We start from the raw sequence: 21,286 nt of genomic DNA, 5'->3' as shown, positions 1-21,286 counted from the left end.
GTTAACCACCTTATCCTTCCTACTGGGAGACACATAAGTCTCCTTTTCAACTTCTTTATCTTTCTCTTCCTCACAGTCTAACATGATTTCAGCAGAATCTTCTATCTCAGTCATCCTCATCTGTTCTGGGTGTTGTTCATCAGTATTGTCTTTTAAAGTACTTTCTTCCCAAACCCCCCAGTCTGATTTCTGTTTTTGATAGAAATTTTTTGCATTAGCCAATAATCTAGCAGCAGGAGAACTCCATGGATTTTCTCTCCAATCTTGTTTAACATTCCATGAATTAGATTCAGAGTCCTTCAAAGAAGAAGATCCAGATCCACTACCTCTTCTACCTTTAAACCACTTATCCTGATAAGAACTTTGATTGTTATCCTCCAATTGATCCACTTTCTGTTTTTTCTTTTTTTCTCCTTCATCAATTTCCCCCATTATAGACATGATAGTGACCTCTATGTTGTACTGATTTTTTCCAACAAAAACTTTTAAAATTTTAGGTATATCAATATACTCTAAACAACTGACCAGCATCACAGCATCTACAAATTCAGTACAGGCATTGGTAAGAGAATCCAGTTCAACCAGATCAGCAAAAGGTTTAACCATCTGAGCAAAAGATTCTTTACTCCATAAGTGAGGAGGAACATTTTTCATTTTAATCCACACATAAGATTTCCTTTTTTCAATCACATTTCCTTCCCAGGCACTCCATCTTCTAAGTTTTATCTTACAAGATCTTAGAGTTATTATCCCCATTCTTATCAATTCATCCATCTATTTCCACGGTTGTATTTTAACCAACACTTCTCCATTGGTAAAAAGCCTCACATCCCAATGCTTATTCATAGGAAAATAAGCTCTCAAATCTAACTCCAATCTTTCAAGAGATATATTACCACCTTCAACAAAAGAAACTATAGCAAAGTTTCGAAACTTCTGAAAACCAGAATTTATTTCTCCTTCAAAATTTAAGACGGTTTTTAACGATATTAGTAGAAGGATGTTTTTAATCAACTAAATGCATAGAACTACAGAAGAGAATTTGATTCTAGCTATCGATCTTAGAGGGATTGTTCAAAAAAAAAATTCAAATGAAGCTAAGGCTGTAATCACAACTCTAGAAGATAAAAAAAAGAAAAAATATTAATAAAGGTATTTTCTCCAAAGAAAATATCAAGGAAGTCAATAATGCAAACTTGAGGGGGTTGTTGATCAAGTAATAAATAAAGAGAGCTTTTTTATATTATTGTAGAATGATTAAAATGGTAAATATGACAAAATTCTATTTATAAGGGGTTATTTAAGACAACTTAATAGATATAGGGGTATAAATTAGAAGTATGAAGATTCGGGGGGGTCTAACATACAAGTAAGAAAAGATTTAGGGCCTAATATGACAAAAGCCCTATATTAGTATACCTTTTTACCTCCGTCCATGAGGATGGAATCGCATAAAATAAAGTAGAGCTCTTTCAGCGAGGGGTAGATCACTGGATGGACGGCTCTGGACACGATGTCGGCGTGATCGGACGGCAGGAAATGCTTCCAGACGGCGTATGAGTCGGCGGCGGAGCGGAACGCCGGCGAGACTGCTGCGACCTGCACGCGTCGCGAGTGAGGTCCGGACAGCACGTGCAAGAGGCACTCCTCCGGCAGCCGCTGGATCCAACAAAATTTTTCCATTTTTGATTCTGATGTTTTAATTTTGAAGAATTTTTCAAAACAGACCCATTTCAATTTTTTTTTTCTTAAAAACCGAACCCCGTTTTTTTTTTATTTATCAAAACCGACCCGATTTTGTAATTAGCAGCTTAATCACTATCCTAAACAGTCGGGTTGGCACCGCCGACTATTTAGGAAGGTGTTAAACCCTAATTAGAAGCCTTAAACCCTAAAAATTAAGGTCCTAAATAGTCGGGGTTGCCAACCCCGACTGTTTAGGAAGGTGATTAAGCTGTTAATTACAAAATCGGGTCGGTTTTGATAAATAAAAAAAAAACGGGTCGGTTTTAAGAAAAAAAATTTGGAGTGGGTCTGTTTTGAAAAATTCTTCTTTAATTTTCTCTGCTACTCTCCGCTATATAAATAATAAATCTTTTCTGCGTACGGGCGAAGGTTTTGAGGGAGAGGACAAGGAGAAGACCAAAGTTCCGTTGACTTCTTTTTTTTTAATAATAAAAGACCCGGACAAGGACCAACCGATTATGAAGTCGAAAATCCTTCTATATGTTTAGGGCCTGTTCGTTTATTTCCTAAAAACCAAGAAATGGAAATGGAAAAGGTGGAAATCTCAAAATAATCCATTTCTTCCATTTCCATCCCTAAAACTCACCCACAACATCCAATAAAATATTATTTTCATCCAACAACTCATCCACATCATCTAATAAAATATTATTTTCATCTAACCACTCATCCACCACATCTAATAAAATATTATTTTCATCTAACAACTCATCCATCACATCTAATAAAATATTATTTTCATCCAAACATCACTCAACTCATCTCTTTTCATCATTTCAAATCACTCACATCATCGAATAAAATATTATAACAATTCACCTCATCTCATTAACATTTCATTTCTTAGTTTTCATCCCAAAAAGTTGTGAAAACACTTTTCTTAATCTTTCTTCACATCACCAATAATACAATGACAACTCATCTCATCTCATTTCATTTCTTATTTTTAAGAATGAACCAAACAAAAGAAAACAACAAAACTACAGGAAATAGGTTTCTTATAATTCATTTCCTTATTTTTTTCGCCAACCGAACAACAACAAAACTATTTTTCTTAAAAAATCACTCACATCATCCAATAATAATGTGACAACTCATCTCATCTCATCTCCATTTCTTTGATTTCCTTTTTTTTAGCCAACCAAACAATTCAAAAACTCATTTTTCTTAGAAATAGTTTTCTATTTCTTTGATTTCCCATTTTTTTAAGGCAAACGAACAGGCCCTTATTGGAGATGGAAAGCTTCGAATCTATAGATCATTAGATCTCCAACGAAACACAAGCTTCAAAGGGTCTTCTGCAAGTAATATCAATGTTCTAAAATGGCTCCGCCTCTTATCAAAAGATAAAATAAAAAGGCTCCGCCTAGATTAAGGCGATACATACGCCGTCTACCTAAGTCTCATGAGTGCCTAGGAGAGCGGAGATCGCATATGCAGACTGCACGGTTTAGATCTTGATCGTTTTCCGTTGTCGTTGCCTCCGCGTCCCGTGGCCGCCTCCAGCGACTACAAACACCTCCTCTAGTTCCTCCAACATTTAGCAAAAACACTTTCATCGCCACTTAAATAAAAAAAGAAATCCTCATACGTCCAATGTCTAGGGGCTAGTTTCGCACGTAGAGGTGTCTAGATCTTTCAATAACATTGTTTGTAATTAAAAAATAAAAAATAGTAATACCTAGGTCCCACCTAGGCGCCTAGGTGTTAGGTCTGATGCCTAGGTCGCCTAGCTCTACTTTGTAGCCTTCGGTTGATTTAAGGTCACATCAAAATGACAACCCCGCTATTTGGCTCGCAAAAGCCAGCACACAACCAGCGCGCAAGAGAGATGAAATGACACATTGTTTCGTGGATTGGTAAATTTGTTGAATCACCCTCCAATTTGTTGAATCACCCTCCGACTAAGGAGCATCGGAGGACGGCAAGAAACTTGGCATCCGATGAGTCTCTAACGGTCAGAATCATCCTTCTCATCAACTGCACAGGATAAAAGTTGAGACAGCTGATGGCAGACACGTGCACAGAAGAGTATTCTCAGACAGTAAATAAAAGCCGATTTGCAAGCTACTGACGTAGCAAATTTCTCTAGGCTAAAGTTGCAAACACTTTCTCAATCTGGACCACACTTAAGTTCTGAAAAATAGCAGTTCAACAAAACTGCCTCCTGATGAAATTTCATTCTTATCAGTGTGCCTGCAAATGTTTTATGGATTTACACAACTAAAATTTAAATGTTGGTGATAAACATTTCCAAAGAAAAGTATTGCAAAAGAATACTTCTGAATGTTACATATCATAGACATCTAATTAAGGTATGCTGCAAATGAGATTATACAACAGTCTGTAAAACTCACACCTAAATGTTCCCAAACCCAAAAGAAAAGAGCCCAAAATCTCTTATACCGGATCTCAATGAGCCTGTAAAATTTATCAGATACAATAATGTTTGTCCGTAACCAGAATTAAATTTATAGAATCTGGTAAAATATATCAAGTTTACTAAGAAATGACTGCATCTGCTCTATTCTTAAAATCCATATACCCGTACAAATCTCTGTTATAGCTTCATTTCTTTGGTCTCACTTCTATTCCAAGAACAGTAAGCCCACTCTTCCAATGCCGTCCTTTAACTTCCAATAAGCACATATCGACCTCTCCGTCATCGCCACCATCATTAAAGAACTCGCCCATCTCCATCTCCATCCACCCATCATTTCTAACACCCGGAATCCTATTCTCCTCCAAATCCTCACAAATTTCTTGCCTGGGTACACCCACAATCCCTTGAAAGAAACGATAGAACAGTCCATGGCCTCCTATAGATTGCTCACTGTCAGCAGGCTGTAACCGGACTTTGTGTTTAGATTCATGGGTTCCGAGCTTGACAGAGGTCTCTTGGGCGGGAACTTGGAGGCCGTGTGATGCTGCATCTAGCTTATAGATGAGATATGCAGCATAGTTTGTTTTTGGGGAGAGAATTCGGGTTTGTATTTTGCCGTGGATTTCTAGCCAGCAGACATTTAGGAGATGAGCCACCTCGGAGAACCTATCAACGCGACTTAGATTCACCAGAAATATCTCTTGTTAGAAGATTTTGCAGTTTGGTATCAAAGAGGTTTGCAACGTGTATCAGAAGTAACCAAATTTTGACAGAATGCATAAGCTTTAACGAGATAAAAAAGATTAAAATGGCAAAATATCTTTGAAGAGTATGCAGAAATCAAGAGAAGGACTTATGAACAACAGCATGTGGAAAATCTGAAGTTGTCATCCAAAAGCATAGATAAACGAAGTGATACAAGGATCAACCATCATTCTATTTTCTTGTGAAAGTCGCCCACATGGTTAATTGTAAAAGGAAAACAAAAGCACAACTTAATGAGAAAGAGAACAAAATGAACATGTGCATATTAACAATAGCCTCATCAAGCTTATAAATAAGACCCGCAAAATACCATCTTTTATTAAAAAGGTAAAGTACGAATTTTCTTTGTCAAGGATTCATTCATGGTGATTAGATTCCTAGATACTAAGCATATCAACTAAAAAGTTCTCAATGGATTCGAACTGAGCACCAATCACAACTCTATTACAGCAGCAGCAGCAACAGCAGCAGCAAAAACAACAATGAGAAAGATTTTATCCAAAATTTTGGGACTTGGTCACCTACTTACATGAATCCTTTCTATCAAGTAAGCCGGACAATGGTCATCTTTTATGATCCATTGCACAAAGTTCCAATTATTAAGTTTATGTCAGTAACTAGCGACAAATGAAACTCTCATTTATCCACCATCCTCGAACTTTCATGATTTTTTGTAATTATCTTGAATGGTATCTCATTCATTTGTTAAAGGGGGTCTCTTGATTGTACATAATGTAGCAGTAAAACCACGATTATATAGGACTATTAATTGGAAGAGTAAAAGGGTCATTCAGTATTCTCATATTGAGACAATAGGAGAATATCATAACAAAGAGTTAGGTTAGATATTAACTAAGTGCAGTTAGGTAGCAAAGATAAACATGTGAATTTAGATATGTAGCATTCCCATTGAAGGTTATATTCATGTCTTAAAGTGAGTTTATCTTCTCCAAAAATTTGTCCAAACTAAATTGCCAAATGTAGCATGTATGTCAAGAGGAAACCATGACAGCACATAATGCCAAAGAAACAGATCATGAAAAAAGTTCATGCAGTTTGAAGACTTTGAAATAACAAGTGCCCTACATCAATTTAGTACCTACCTATAATGCTTCCCTGAAGTACATAGCAACCCACATTGCCAAAAGTCACATAATAAAGCAAATCAAGCGAGAGATCTAACCTTGTATAAGCCACAGGTATCCACTTCCAATAATGGGGGGTGTCTCCCCATACAATGGAAAGCTCCCTAGCTGAAATCATATAACACTTTGCTCCGCTTGATCTCTCCAATTGAAAACTCTATCATCACCACATTCATCAACAAAAAAATTAACTTGGGAATTAACTTGGGAATGCACCTGATCACATTTTTCTTATAAGACTACACTGAGAAAACCTTGAATAAACAAATTGCAAATCATTTTATGCCAAGGGAGGTAATCTTGATTTGCTACCAAGCTTGAGTTCTCATGGGCAATATCTTGTGACTAGCTAATAACCCTTAACTTGTTTCTTGATATAGCTGAAAATTGAGTTGTCATAGAAAATATATTCGTAGTAGCAAATAAAGATTTCCTCTACGGACATCTTCACCTATGCAACAAAACTTTTCTTTTTCCAAAAACCAATTTCTTTCAACAAAAAATGACTAATAAGCTCTCAAATACTTCATGCATCTTCAATTTAATAAATTAAAATTAATTTTTCTTCTCGTATTTTTCTCTGGCAGTAAGAAAAACTCACTTTCAGATTCCATTTGTCATTATACTCTTTGTGTTGCTTGTTTCGAGAAAAACTCAGTGTTATCAATGCATCAGGCGCAAAGTCCCTTTACACGCACATGAGTAAGGAGCAATGTGATGCGCGAACTTGAGTGAAGCGAGGCTCACACCATGCACATAAATTTTCAAGATAGAAAATCAAGCACGAAAGGACATGTTTATGGAAATTTCATGTAAAAAACATGTCAAGGTAAATAATATTTACTACCAAATCACAAAATAAATTCTTAATTCATAATGCTAAACACCTGACAGAGAAAAGAAGTTCAATTTTTTTCCAAATTAATTGTCAAATCAAGACTAATATTGAAGCAAAATCAACTACTAAACGAGGACGAGTGAGGGTCCTCAATCAGGCTACTAAAAAGGCCTAATTGATTTGTTTTCTTTTTCGGGATACGGATTACCGCGCATAAGGACAAAAATATACGAGGCTAAGTCTTGCATGCACCCTATGCAAAGTGTCCTCATGCAGGGCACCGCAAGGCGCAAAAAGGCGCTACCAGGGGCGCCGCTGAGGCGGAACATCCGGTTCCGCAGAACAGGGCCCCCAACTTGGTGGGCCCCCCAAATCGCGCAGCCGCCCCTTCGTTGTCCCAGCCGCCCCCAAATCGCGCAAAAAAAAGATCAAGCCATCGTCAGCGGCAGAGCTTCTAATCTTCCCCCTCCCTTTGGTTCTTTTCCCTGGCACGATCCTCCCTCTTCAGATCTTCGAGTTTCGCTACCGAATCAGGATGCACACCCTCCACCACTCCGACCTCCACTTCGACATCCTCTTCTCATCTTCGGAATCCTCCTTCGTTGTCGCCGTCGGCCGCGTCGCCGAGATTGTGAAGAACGAGAAGCTCACCGACGACCGCTTCTTCCTCATCGCCAAGGGGCAGGAGCGCTTCCGCATCAACAAGACCCCAGCCCCTTGGTCTTCTCACCTCTCTGTGACTCTGACCTCTCAAGGTAACCTTCTATGCCTACCATGTGTTTGATGAATTGCCTTGGTTTTGTATGTCTTTCATTTTCTTGCATGTCTTTCATTTTCCTTAGTAAAAAGTTACCTCTTTTGATAGCAGTTTTGTAAAACTTTGTGATAAGTTTCACTACCAGAAAACATGACTAAATACTTTTTGATTGTTGATTTGCTGAGTTCACTAGGATGTGACTTTGTGGGCATATAAAAAAAAGTAGAATTGGTTGGCTGAGGGGGAAAACCTAATTTGTGAAGAGTTTAGAAAATAGCAATGCTAATTTGGTGAAAGTAAATAACTTAATGGATGAAATTTTTATGTATTTTCCTTTGTAATTATTATGTTTTTTTTATAATTTGTGATGGCTGAAAGATTACCTTGTGGCTGAAAGATTACCTTAATGGATGAAAGATTTTGTTTCCAACTGTGTGGTGCTGAAAGATTACCTTGTGGCTGAAAGATTACCTTAATGGATGAAAGATTTTGTTTCCAACTGTGTGGTCGATTAGGTCATTGAGGGAAACGTCGAAGAGTGATGGGAAGGCAGCTAAAAATCTCAGTAAGCTTATCGGACATGTCAAGATTATTAGTAAGATGTTGATTTTGTGTATCTTTTTTTTACTATCAATATTTTGCATGTAATATGTTTTGCATAGAACCATTGCTATGTCTTAATGTTTATTTTAATTCTAGATATAAAAAATTCTTTCTATGGTTAGTACTACGTATAAAAACAATTATTAGTTTCTTCTGAAGATTGATTAAGAGGTCCCGATTAAAATTTAGAACCGGGCCCCCAAATTGTCAGCCACGCCTCTGGGCGCTACCCATCCAATGTGGCATCAATGCGCATTAAGCACAATAAGTCGCACGCCCTTCTATATAAACTAAAAAAAATTGCTTGAATTATTTCCAAATTCTATCCTTAACTGATCAATACGAGCTCATTACCTTCATTGTCAAAGGATCATAGAATCCAGACAAAAAAGAATTAAAAATTTAAACATTAATTTTATAGAAGTTTCTAAAAGGATCACAATAAACAAAACCCCTAAAATTGAGCACAAAAAACTCACCATCTTACCGCCATCAATCAAGACCGGATCACAAAGCCTGAAGTAAAGCTCCCTCTTCGACGAGTACTCCACCACGCCGCCGACACCGCCGCCGACCTGCACGAATCACGAGGCGAAGTCAGGGACAGCACGTGCGATATGCACGCCTCGGGGAGACTGTTGAAGCCGTCGCCGCCTTCCATCGTCGATGGTACAACTAAAAATGTCCGCCTTTTTCACTCTTCGCTGTCATTTGATGAAGTGAGAATAAAGGAGAAGAAGATTTATTAGGGGTTGTTTGGATTGAGGGGAACAAGGATGCAGGGAAGTTAGGGAATCATTCACCTTGTTTGGGAGCATTTAGGCTCTGTTTGGCAAAAACTAGCTGAAAGCTACGAGATTATAGCTGAAAGCTGTTAAACTAGCTGAAAACTGTGAAATTGTAGCTGAAAGCTTATAGCTGTGTAGCTAGCTGATTAAAGTAGAGCTGTTTGGCAAAAGTAGCTGTATAACTAGCTTAAATTTGTAAATGACTAAAAAGGACATGCAATATTATTGATATAAAATTAGAATTACTCAACACTCATTTATTTATTTATTTACTAGTTAGATTGCACATGCAATGCACGTGATAAAAACAATAACCATCATCACATAATAAGGGAAAACATTATGAAAAATACACAAACATTGAGAGGTCAATTGAAAGAAAACAGTAAATACGACATCTAATACTGTAGGCAATTATCACATTGACTCCCATAATAAGCGAGCAATGTTATCACGAACTTCCCTCATTTCAGAAGTTGTCCCTCTTGAAGAATTACTATTCTCATCAGGATCCTCGAGTTCATCTTGAGTTTCATCTTCGGGTACATAATTTGGTTGCTGTTCTAACACTGTAAACAACGGATCATCGACTGAGTTAATGCGAATATAATTATGCAATGCAAATGCGGCCATAACAATATCAATTTGGGTCTTCACACTATACTGTGGCATTTGGTGAAGAATCTTCCATCTTTTCTTCAAGACTCCAAATGATCTCTCAATACAACTACGAAGAGATGAATGCGCACGATTAAAAGTTTCTTTAGCATTGGTTGGCGCCTCTCTTTGAAACTGCGATTGATGGTACCTTATTTTGGGATACGGTACTAAATATCCCAGTCTATCCGGATATCCTTTATCAACCAAATAATATCGACCTATATTAAAATTTAAGAAAAGTGAGATTAAATAAAGAAAATATTATGACTATAATATATCGAAGTAAATAAATTTAATCAAAAAACAAAAACAAACCTTGTCGAGGATAAGGAAAATTCATTGTTGGCGTGTTAATCGCATGAAGAAAAACACGTGTATCATGTGCTGATCCTTCCCACCCAACAGACAAAAATGTAAAACACATATCAAAGTCACACACAGCCATGACATTGAAAGTGGGGATGTCTTTTCTCCCTCTATAACGCAATTGATCAGCCTCGGGAATACATGCTGCCACATGAGTACCATCAATGCATCCAATACAATCCTATAATTTAAACTTCATCATTATAATAATGGTACGTATCAAAATTTACAAATTAAGTATCAATTACAATAATGTTTACCTTAAAATAAGGCATGTATCTTGTATCATTGGTGATTTGAGGTGGTATGAATTGAAAGTTTTGATCCTTTGGTTGTATAACATCGCGTGCAAGACCCATATAACCTTTATTTCTACCACAAATCGCTTCTAAAACTTGGGTAATGGTTCTACTAATAGTCTCACCAGAACGTTGAAATCGCTCACCAACATCTCTATTAGAGAGACCCAACGCAATAGTATAAACAAATATACCCACTTTTTCAACCACTGTCATGTTCCTACTAGGTGTTAATCCATATTTGGATTGTAACTCTTCACATAGTAGCAAAAATACTCTTGATTCCATTCTAAAGGCATTCACACATCGAATAGGATGTCCATTTAGAATTTCTCTCATCCAATCTTCCCCTCTTTGATGTGAAGTCATGCATGGTTCTTTGTAAATGTATTTGTAGTAATATGTAGCTATAGCACTTGTTGTACATGCAGTTATAAGCCAAAATATTCTCTGCTTTTTCTTCCTCCTTTTCTTCATATCCATAATACACCTAAACAATGATTAGTTTAAAAAAATGAAGATAAGTCTAAACAAGGTAAAATGCAAATTAAACACAACCACAAAGTTTAACAGTCCATACAACCATAAGATTAAGAATTCATGCAACCAAATTAAACACAACTTCAACACTTAATAAAACACAAACAACGGCTGAAATATCTAAAATTACCACACCTAATTAAACAAATAAATAATAGTTCAAACGTTTACTTGTCCTTCATATCATACATAAACTTTAACCAAGCCAACCTAGAAGCATCATCCTCCATAGAAAAGAAAAAATCCCTTCTCATAGCATCCTCAAGTAAATAAACAGCATAACACCACAAAGCACTACCATTTTCCAACCCATCCATATTTTTAAGAACATTCATCACCATTACAGCACAATTCACTGGTGTTTGAGTATTTGTCACACTATCAGGAGCACTAGCATCTGACTCAAGTGCTTGGACTGCACGACCACAAAATGCAACCATGTTTTCAAGATGATGGTTCATCATTGTTGATCCTGTAGATTGTCTCCTTTTACGCTTCATTGGCATAGAATTCACTGTTTTTGTGGCAGTTTTTTATGGTTCTTTAGAAGTCCTCCTATCACTAGTTGGTACTTGGGTAACACCTTGGCTTTGGTTAGGTTGTTGATTATCAGCATTAAGCACTTCATTTGAAAACTCATGCCAAAAAGTACCCTCACTTTTTTCTAGGTTTTCCAAGCGAGATGAGTATTGACTATATTTTGAGTAAACATGATCTTGAGAATCCTCATACTCACCAAGTACTCTTTCTTCACTATTGGTTTCCTCTTCTTCAACACCTGCTTGAACCCTCTCAACATTTCCAGATTGTACATCATTCACAACCACACTTGAAGGATTCATGCCGGGAGTAACGCATTCTAACCCGTTAGCTACTACATCCGAGTATAGCTGATCCCATAGCTCTTCAATGGCGCATGGTACCCCTTTGTTACGAAATTTTTTAGCTTCAGGTTTTTCCTACACAATATCATAAAATATTAAATCAAACAAAATATTAACTTTTCTTTAATTTACCAATTATGACTATGTGAGAAAACAACTAACCTTGATTTTTATCTCCCACCACTCATTGGAACAATCAAGCTTTCCAGTTATGTAATCCCAACCTAGGCCAGTTTCAGATTGCTTCAAACCTTTCCAAATTCTCCAATCTCTCTTCATTTGATCATACTTGTTTTTTAAACTTCTATAATTCATGAGTGGAGATGAATTCTGTATTAGCGAACAATGACATAAGACAATCAAAGCTAGCATATTAGCATAATACAAATATTATTACTTTACTGTAATGTCATTTACACAAGAAATTGTCTCCCATAGCACTACAATGTCTACAATTAGCTTGATATAATTTTATTTTCACAAAAGATCAACTCGCCTAGTGCAAGACACTGGATGGATATGATATTACTATGCTACATGAATTAGGACCATGCACGTATTATAAAATTTTCCCTTAATTTTGTTGGTATTTTTCTTGCCTGCATAATACTACGGAAGCCTTCTTCCTTATAATTCTGCTGGTGTACTGCTTTCAGAAACCCATGTACTTGCAAACTATGTAAACATGGACAATACTCTATGAACAATTCTATTTTCATAGAACAAAATTACTGCAACGTGTTCAGTGCCTGAAATCACACATTGACTCCAATTAACACAAGAATTTATGAAGCAAGATGATTTATACTAGAAGATAAATCAAAGTTATAATTTTGTGCATCATTGTTATAAATTTTCTCAGGTTAAGGCGGATCATAGTATTTTATTACATTAGTAAGGTTTCTATTAATTAGTATTTCCTGGGAATTGGCTAATGATAGACATGGCTAGATCTAGAAACAACGATAATACAGAAAATTAAAGTACCAACCAAATCCAAATCGCATGCTATCATCCCCACAACAATCAAACATCAAAGGAACAGAACCCTAACCTAATGAACAAAAACAAATCGAAAAATAGATCGAGAAGGAAACTCAGAATCAGTAAATTAGTTGAATTTGAGCAGGGAGCAAGAATCCAAACCCTTCTTCTCCTAGGCGGATCAAAGAGCGAAATAGAGAAGAAGAATCGACGGCAGAAGGTTTTTCACGCTGGAAAAGAAAGAGGGTTTTTTTTTGGGTTCGGTTGGCCTATTTAAAGGGGCAAAAACGGAAGAATTATAATTGACAGCTTCTTCCCAATCCCAAACGCTACTTGAGATAGTTTTTCAAAAGCTACTTGCAAAAGCCACAATCTCTTAGATAAGCCCCTCTTATTTTTGGTCACCAAACAGCTCTACTAGCTTATTGACCAACTCAATAAGCCACAAGCTCTTAGATAAGCCACTTTTTTTGGTTGCCAAACAGGGCCTTAGGAGATGAAGTTACTCAACCTAGGGAACTCTCTTCCCTTCCCTTCCCTTCTCTCACGAGTCTCATCTAGTTTCCCTTAACTTCCCTTAACCCCATTGAAATCCAAACACACCTTTAGGGCTTGTTTGGATTGAGGGAAATAAGGGTGAACGGAAACTAGGGGAACCATTCATCTTGTTTGGGAAACATTTAGGAGGTGAAGTTATTCACCCTAGTTCCCCTTGGTTCATCCCCTAATAGTATAAAATTTGTTACCCAAAATTAGGGTGTAACCAAGGGGAAAGGAACTCCCTTCTCTTCCCTTCCATTCTCTCACCTAGTTTTCCTTAACTTCCCTTAACCCCATTGAAATCCAAACACACTCAGTGATCACGTCCACTTTTCACAGATTGCTCCACTTTAAAATATTTATTCACAGAGGAAGCCCCAGTTACGTTCCTTTTACAGATTGCTCCACTTTCAAATACTTATTCACAGATTAAGCCCCAATCAAGTCACGTAGGGAAATAAATTCTGGAACTACGAGGAAAATCGTGTAGCGTGAAGGTAACAGAGGTAGAGAATGACAATTGTTGTATTATTAGAATTAGTGTGCACCTTGTGCAATGCACGACCCCTATTTTTTTAGCACTGTATTTTAAATTTGTCTCCCTCTAAGTTTTAATATATTTAATTTAATTAAAATTAGAAATTATATCTACTCCTCTATAATTAAAAAGAAGGATCCAAGTTTTAACACATTTGATTTAGAAATTATATCTACTCCTCTATACTTAAAAAATGATCCAAGTTTTAATACATTTAATTTGCTTTACTATTTATGATACAGTAAAATACTATAGCATGAATAGTAACTTCAAGTATGGGAAACAAATTTGATTTACTGTTTATGCTATAATAAATTGCTGCAATATGAATAGTAATTTCGAGTGCACAACACCAGATTCGGTTTACTGTTCATTATATAGTGTTTACTGTAGCATGAACAGTAACTCTTTGGATTCTCCTTTAAGTATAGAGGCGTAGATTACCAAGTCTAGTAAGCCATTAAGAGTTGGCCCCATGTCATACTAACGGGCTGATTCTTACAATCTGAAATTTTGACTTGAGTGCGAGCACCGCTGGGATCCCTGGCAGTCCGAGTCTGAGATGAAAGACGTCTTCAAACTGAGATCTGATAAAGAAATCTGAATCTAAAACAAAATCGTTTTCTTATCAGACTCCACTAGTGAATGTCTCGAATGACGAAATGACTGATTAGCTTCATCAATGCCACTCACATTTAATGCATGGCCAGTTGGCATCCATACTTCGTCGCCTAGTCGACATCGCTACAAACGCATAGCCACTCATAGTGACTCTTCGGGCCGAAGTCATAATGACTCCTCAGACGACGCATGCACTTCCGCCATTCTGCCATTATCGCCTCACTTAGTCGACCTGCCAAATGCGTGCCAGGTGGAGTCTGATCGACCGCGACACCACCGAGCGGGTCGAATTACCAATGTGCCCCCCCACGCAACCCACCCACCCACCCTGAATTATCTATAAATGGTGGATAACTCTATTACACCAAAGTAGGCTAGACGAAACCCTAAACTAGATTCTGCATTCTAATAATTTGCATAATTTGCTTATCTATCATTGACTTGAACGTCAGAGGGGAATGCTAAGGGAAATCTCATCCAGCCCTCTAACGAGTGTTATCTTTCAGGGATCTACTTTTCATTAGATTAATCAGTCATCAGAAAAGATTAATGGACCCTAAACTCCTTCAAATATCCTCCCACTTATAAAATTTACTTTCTAACATAAGCATTGTTGGAAGGAGAAGTTCTTCTTCATCTTCGATGTCTACCCCATTTTGGTTTGTTCTCCATGGCCAGAGATCAAGAAGGAGGATTTGAAGGCGGTGAAGCTCCCCAAAGTGGAGAAGCAAGGGCTGGAAAAGATCCGAGCATACGAAGGGCCCTATCGATGCGAGAACCTCTTTAATAATGTTGTGCTCTAAGTTTGCTGGCATATTTCATATTCTGGACACAGAGGAGGATGTTGCTCGAACTGCACTTTTGGCTCTTGAAGTGCAATCAGAAGAGGTTCCTCGTGCAGGCTCCTCTAAGGCACCTCAAAAGCAACTGAATGCCAAGCTGGCAACGGAGGAGGTCCAGGCTCTACGTCATGACCTGACTGATTTTGTGGCCCGACTTGGTCTAGGTTTGACTACGTCCACTGCCCAGGCCGAGAGGTCGGAGAAGAAGAAGACGAAGAAGGCTGTCTCCAAGGGATGTCACCAACTTGAGAGCAGTATGCAGGACTTGTTCATGCTCGAGGACATTCAAGACCAGCCGAAAACTGCCGACTGACTGGACATAAAAGTTCCCCTTGCCTCGACCAGCCTTCGCACACAACAAGTGGCCCAGGATTCCTAACGTCCGCTCGTCGTTCACCTGGTGATAGATGACGAGGAAGGCGACCTAAAAATCCACTGAGTTGGGCTTCAATTGCACCGACAATATTCCGAGCACTCAAACACCCGCTAAAGAGAAGGATGTAGTTGCAGGTGAAGGCCAAACTAGACATGGTGCCAATACATCAGCACCAAGTTACCCCCTGTGGTGCTAGATCGCACGGTCAGACAGCAGAACAAATAGCATAAAAGTTCTAGGGATGTCATACGCCTTTGCCATTGTAACGAAAACCTAGAGTACTGACAATTTAAACTGGCAGATCAACGAGATTCAATCCTCGTTACGGGCCATAGAAGGTTGCGTACTAAAGGCCATCAGAGCAAAGTGATCGAAGTCAATGATAGGAGCAAGATTCGAAGTTCTAAAAGATGGAAGCTTGGAAATTTCTAGGGTTAGGGTTTTAGCAAGTGCATTGAGGAAGAAGGGAAAGGAGGTATTTATAGGTGCTAGATAGGCGACATACGGCCAAATCCTAGTGGTCAACTCAAATCCCTAAAAATTGCTGGAGACAAAAGACGTCTTCAAGCTAGTATCTGTTAAAGAAAACCGAGTACAAGATGAAAGGCATCTTCTGGTCGAACTCCATTAGAGAATGTCTCAAATGACGGAATGATCTATCAGCTTCATCAACACCACTCGCATTTATGTCACTGTCATATTAAATGCAAGATGATCTATCATCTTCGGCGCGCATACTTCGCCGTCCAGTCGCCATCACATTAAATGCATGGCCAGAGTCATAATGACTTCTTAGTCAACCCTCACACTCCCGACATTATGTCACTGTCATATTAAATGCAAAACTGACTCACTTAACCGACCGTCAATGCATGTAGAGTGGAGTCTGGTCGACCGACTCCGCTGATCGGGTCGAATTACCAATGTGCCCCCTCCCCCTAACGAATTCTCTATAAAAAGATTGATAGTCTCACTGCACCAAGGTAGGCTGGATGAAACCCTGCACTAGATTCTGCATGCTGATAATTTGGTTATCTATCACTGATCTGAACGTCAGAGGGCACGCCGAGAGAAATCTCCTCCGGCCCTTTAACGAGTGCTATCAGTGCAAAGATTTGCTTCATTTAGATTAATCAGTCATCAAAGAAGATTAAGGGACCATAAACTCCCCCAAATATCCTCTTACTTATATAACTAACTTTCTGACATGAACAACAATATAATTAGAATATTGTACCAATACAATTAGAACATTATCAATGCATTATCCCATTTAAGAATCTTTGTAGATTTTTGTTTTTGAGAGAAGTTTCAAGAAATTCAGAACATTTTGAGAGAAGTAGGAATTTGGAGCTCAGAGTGCGGACTTCACTGAACCTGGAATTTGGAGCTCAGAGTGCGGACTTCACTGAACCTGTTTATTAAATTCAGCCCAAAGGAGAGACATAGCGGAAAGAACTTAAGAGCATCTCCAACAGTTTCCCAAAAATTTTCTTCAAAATGGGGAAGCAAAAGTCATATTCTCCAAATTATTTTTGCTTCAACTCCAACAGTTTCCCCATTTTAAAGAATCTTGCATTTATTACAATAATAAAAATATTCTACAGCCCTATTTTGGGATGCTCTTATGCATTGGAATTGCCCCCATGATATTTTTGTAATTATAGATTTTATTTTTATATTTATTTTCTCCTCCATCACGTTTTGAAGAACGTGTTATATTTATGACAAAGCTTTCCCCAAATATTAGAAGAATGCCCCAGATTTGGAGAAGACTCTTATTTTTTTCTTCTCCATCCCTATTTTGGGGAATGAAATGGGGAATCTATTGGACCAAAAAAAGCCCAAAATTCTCTAAAAGTGAGAATACCAATAAAATGGGGAAGCTGTTGGAGATGCTCTAAGAAGCAACCTACTCCGTTGTGGACAGTATCGTTAAGCTTGCACATGGGCTTCCACCTGCCATCTTATGGACATAGCCCATTACAGTTGACCGCATCATCAGCCAAATTTTCAATACTTTCAGCACATGGTTGTTTACATAATGCACATAATCACTCTCCCAACTCCAAAAAACAGACCTGTACCGATAAATATCCAGATAAATATCGATTACTGAAATCTATAACCGACCGGTAAAATATGCTTATGGATATGGTTGTGTAGCGAAATATCCATATTAGTATCCAAAATACCCAAATATATATATATTGATCATACTGTTGCGATAATTTTAATCCTTAGGTTAATGGATTTGAGGTTAATTTTGATAATCAAGATATCTAATCTTAGTTTTTAAGATATAACGAATATACTAGTGAACTCTCTTGCATGATATGAACTATATATTTTCTTCAATATTATCTAACTTTCTTATATTCTTTTCTATTCACACGTACATAATTCTTATATATCCACATGCAAATCCATATCTATATTAATATCCATAATTGTTAAGTGCATACAAATATAATAAGGATCATATCCTGTTAGTAGGGTTGACCACATCAACCAAATACTCATGTGGGAATGGGTGATAATGGGTCATTAGTGGAGAATTAATGGGCTTATTATGTAAATTAAATTAGGACAGTAAATAATATTAATTTGTAGTTAATGGAATTTATTTTAGATGTTATTTTTGGGGGTACAGATGTAGGGGCGAATAGCCTATAAATGGAGTGCTTTCTTTGTGAAGTTACGCAGCAATTCAGAATACAAACTCCTTACAATTAATGAAAAGAACAAGGAGCCCATCTTCTCTCCTTAGGTGTAATATATCCGTCCCTTACTGTATGCACTTCTACCTGTACCATATATTCAGTTGCACATTCATATCCAAGTCTCAGCACTACAAAAACCAACATACAACCAAACAAACAACCGCACCAAATCATTTTAAAAAAGAAAAATGCGAACTTACGAACTACCAGTAACTCAAAGTATGCATTAAACCCCCCAAAACAAAAAAAGTTGCAACCTTTAAAAGCTTCAAGGCTTCAAACTTCACCAGCTTAAACTTCGAACCGAGTGTACTGCTTTATCTGCAGCTGCTCCACCTGCATCCGTACCCAAACCTCCCTCCTGAACTTAATTAACCCATTTACGAGTTTACAGAGGATGATGAAGTATCCAACTTTCTACGGTACAGCAAAGGATGAAACATGTGCAATATCTTACAAACCTTAAACTGATCGAGCGCAACTGAACTCCTATAAACTTGAACGTCAAATTAACCAATGTGATAACAAAATCTATACACACAAAAAACAACAAAATTAACAATCCAAATCAAAAACCCAAACAACTGCTTCTACCAAAAAGCAAACCCCAAACAATTAAAACTATTAATCAAGCTATATTCAAACAAATATTTACATTCCAACACAGCCATGCATTATGTCACCACCACATGCAGCTCTAAAAACAAACCTGAGCACAACTGGGGGAAGAAAAAAAACCCAAAGTACCCACAACAACTAAAAAAGTCAAAAAAGAGACCCCTTAAAGAAGGAACTTTATTTATTTTATTTATTACTTTTTAGTAGTCAAGAAACCTGAGAGGGTTTAAGTATCTCAGACTCCGCAGGCACAGCCACGTTGTTAACATTTTGACTGATACGTGGCCGCCGTTCCCGTATAGTAAACCTGCCTGCCGACGCTATCATACGCCGCAAAACCCGCGCCGCAGTTATCGTACGCCCCCATCCCAAAGTTTGCCGCAGCAGGGTACGCCGCAGTCGGGCTATTGCACGCCGGGGGCACCACCCTCTGCAAGGTAGTATAATTCGCCGGAAAAACTCCTTGACTCATCGGAACCAGATAAAATTTCCCGTCCTCGCAAACAATCGACGCCAATCGAGGATTTTGCCAGCACGCTTGAGCCGGTTCCGGTACCGGAGCAGGTGGTGACTTCCCTTGGACCGGAGGACAAGCCCTAGCTAGGGTTTCGCCTTGCTGTTTCTCGCCGATCTGAACCCTCTGAAGCTCCGGCGCCGGCTCCCCCACCTCTTTCTCCGGCGGCGCGTCCAAACCGAAAAGATAATCCGGCGCCTCCCTCGGCGTCACCGCCGGCGACGGATCCTGATTTTTCTTCCTGATTGAACCGAAGAGGAACAGTCTCAGCCACGGGATCCGCTTCGATTCGATCCTCTGAAGCCGATCGTACTCCATCATCATGTGATCGAGGTCGCCATCGTTAGTAACCGAGATCAAAGAATCAAGATCCTCACCGGGGAACTGATACTTCAGGATGAAGTCATCGTAGCCGGAGATCGCCGACAGCTTTCCGATGATCGCCGGAAACCTGATCGATCTGTCTACGGAGAGAATCTTGGTCTCGCCGACGACGTAGGCTAGTTTGATTTCGATTTCGTTGGATCGGGGCTGGATTTTGCCGCCAAAGCTGCACATGAGCTTGACGCGGGCGGCAGCAGGCGGTAGATCGTCCAAGGCGGAGACGGCGATGGAGGGTGAAGAGAGAGGGGAGGAGGCGTCGGAGTTTGTGTACGAAGAGCAGGCGTAGTTCTCCATGAAAATTAGGGTTAGGGTTTTTTTCTGATCGATTTTGTTGGAGGAGATGATGAATACGGATAACCGTGAGAAAATGCGAAAAATTTATACACGAAGGCTGTGGGGCCAGGGTATATAACTGATCGGTGCCTTTCTCATCTTAACCGTTCAAATTGACAAGTGTTTTGAATCTAAAGATGAGTGGGACTGAGAAGTGCCACGTGGACTGTAGTAGAGTCGGAGCTTTTGCCGGGTGGATCGGGAGCAAGTGGGATCAACTGTGCAAGGTTCGGGAGGCTGTTTGCCCTTTCAAATAAACGAAATTACAAAACATAAGAAGTAAGACTTTACGTTTGCAGTTTAAAATTGTAACCGCATTGACTTTTTCTATTGCTTGTGTTAATTAATTTTCTTATATTGATAATTTGGTATCAATCTACTAGTCAATCTAGATTTGGTATTCTAATATGTTTACTAAAGTCCGCGCGCACTACAACAATTAGGAAGAGGATTGACTTGGGGGTTGTTTGTTTCACCCAAGTTTAAGGTTAGGAAGAGGATTCCCATCTGATAGGGATATTTTTATAAATAAACTTTTTTGGTGGTATTCTATTACTATGTTTGGTTAACAAAAGTTTTGTAGATAAGGGTTTCTATAAAGTTAAAAAAGATGGGGTTTTTGTAAAAGCCCAAAATTGTTGTGTTTTGGACGGAATTGGTGTAAAAGACTGACAGTGGCATATATTTGACAATAAAATAGGGGAGCTCGTTCTGGTTCATCCCTTTTTATGGATTCCGTCGTCGTGAAACCCTATAATCCTCCTCCCTCCAATACTTTCACCTTCTCCTGCTAACTTCATCCCGCCTCTACTCTTTGATGTTCGTGCCTTACCCACCCCCTCCTATTTTCGACAAGATCTGATGATTTCCCTCTTCGAAATCGCAGAAGCATCACTCGATCTTTGATTTTGAGCTTCGATTTTGAGCTTCGTCGGTCGTTCTTTGATCTCCTTAATTGCAGACGTGCCTTTGCAATCCGAGGTATAATTCAACAATCCATTTTTTTCAATTTAGATGTGATCATGGATGTTGCTTGTTC

The 21,286-nt window shown here is 38.5% G+C and overlaps 4 protein-coding genes across 7 annotated transcripts in view; all 4 read right to left on the bottom strand.

The window, feature by feature from the left end:
- LOC109830809 (F-box protein PP2-B11-like) overlaps positions 1-2,143 on the bottom strand; it is a 21,783-nt gene extending 19,640 nt beyond the window's left edge. The window contains exons 1-2 of the mRNA XM_020398174.1: positions 2,060-2,143; positions 1,420-1,704 (exon numbers count right to left, since the gene is read on the bottom strand). Coding sequence (XP_020253763.1) covers positions 1,420-1,683 — 264 coding nt within the window. The 5' untranslated portion in view covers positions 1,684-1,704; positions 2,060-2,143. The remainder of the gene's footprint in view (positions 1-1,419; positions 1,705-2,059) is intronic.
- Positions 4,027-8,801, bottom strand: LOC109850910 (F-box protein PP2-B11-like). 4 transcript variants are annotated; one of them, XM_020420997.1, is made up of 3 exons: positions 8,717-8,801; positions 6,078-6,196; positions 4,027-4,807 (listed from the first exon to the last, which is right to left on the bottom strand). In XM_020420997.1, the coding sequence occupies exons 1-3, from the start codon at positions 8,717-8,719 to the stop codon at positions 4,315-4,317; spliced, it is 615 nt and encodes a 204-aa protein (XP_020276586.1). In that variant the 5' UTR covers positions 8,720-8,801; the 3' UTR covers positions 4,027-4,314. The 4 variants fall into 4 exon arrangements, with proteins under 4 accessions (XP_020276586.1, XP_020276592.1, XP_020276605.1 ...); XM_020421003.1 differs by having other exon boundaries at positions 4,027-4,795; XM_020421016.1 differs by lacking the exon at positions 8,717-8,801 and adding an exon at positions 8,087-8,692 and having other exon boundaries at positions 6,078-8,017.
- Positions 11,424-12,069, bottom strand: LOC109830803. The gene is made up of 2 exons (XM_020398168.1): positions 11,937-12,069; positions 11,424-11,849 (listed from the first exon to the last, which is right to left on the bottom strand). The coding sequence occupies exons 1-2, from the start codon at positions 12,051-12,053 to the stop codon at positions 11,424-11,426; spliced, it is 543 nt and encodes a 180-aa protein (XP_020253757.1). The 5' UTR covers positions 12,054-12,069.
- Positions 19,049-20,266, bottom strand: LOC109835907. The gene has a single exon (XM_020403885.1). It carries the CDS (start codon positions 20,206-20,208, stop codon positions 19,279-19,281), a length of 930 nt encoding a protein of 309 aa, XP_020259474.1. The 5' UTR covers positions 20,209-20,266; the 3' UTR covers positions 19,049-19,278.

Source organism: Asparagus officinalis, chromosome 1 (genome assembly GCF_001876935.1).
Source record: "Asparagus officinalis chromosome 1, Aspof.V1, whole genome shotgun sequence".
Classification (NCBI taxonomy): domain Eukaryota; kingdom Viridiplantae; phylum Streptophyta; class Magnoliopsida; order Asparagales; family Asparagaceae; genus Asparagus; species Asparagus officinalis.
This window is presented reverse-complemented; position numbering and strand designations above follow the sequence as displayed.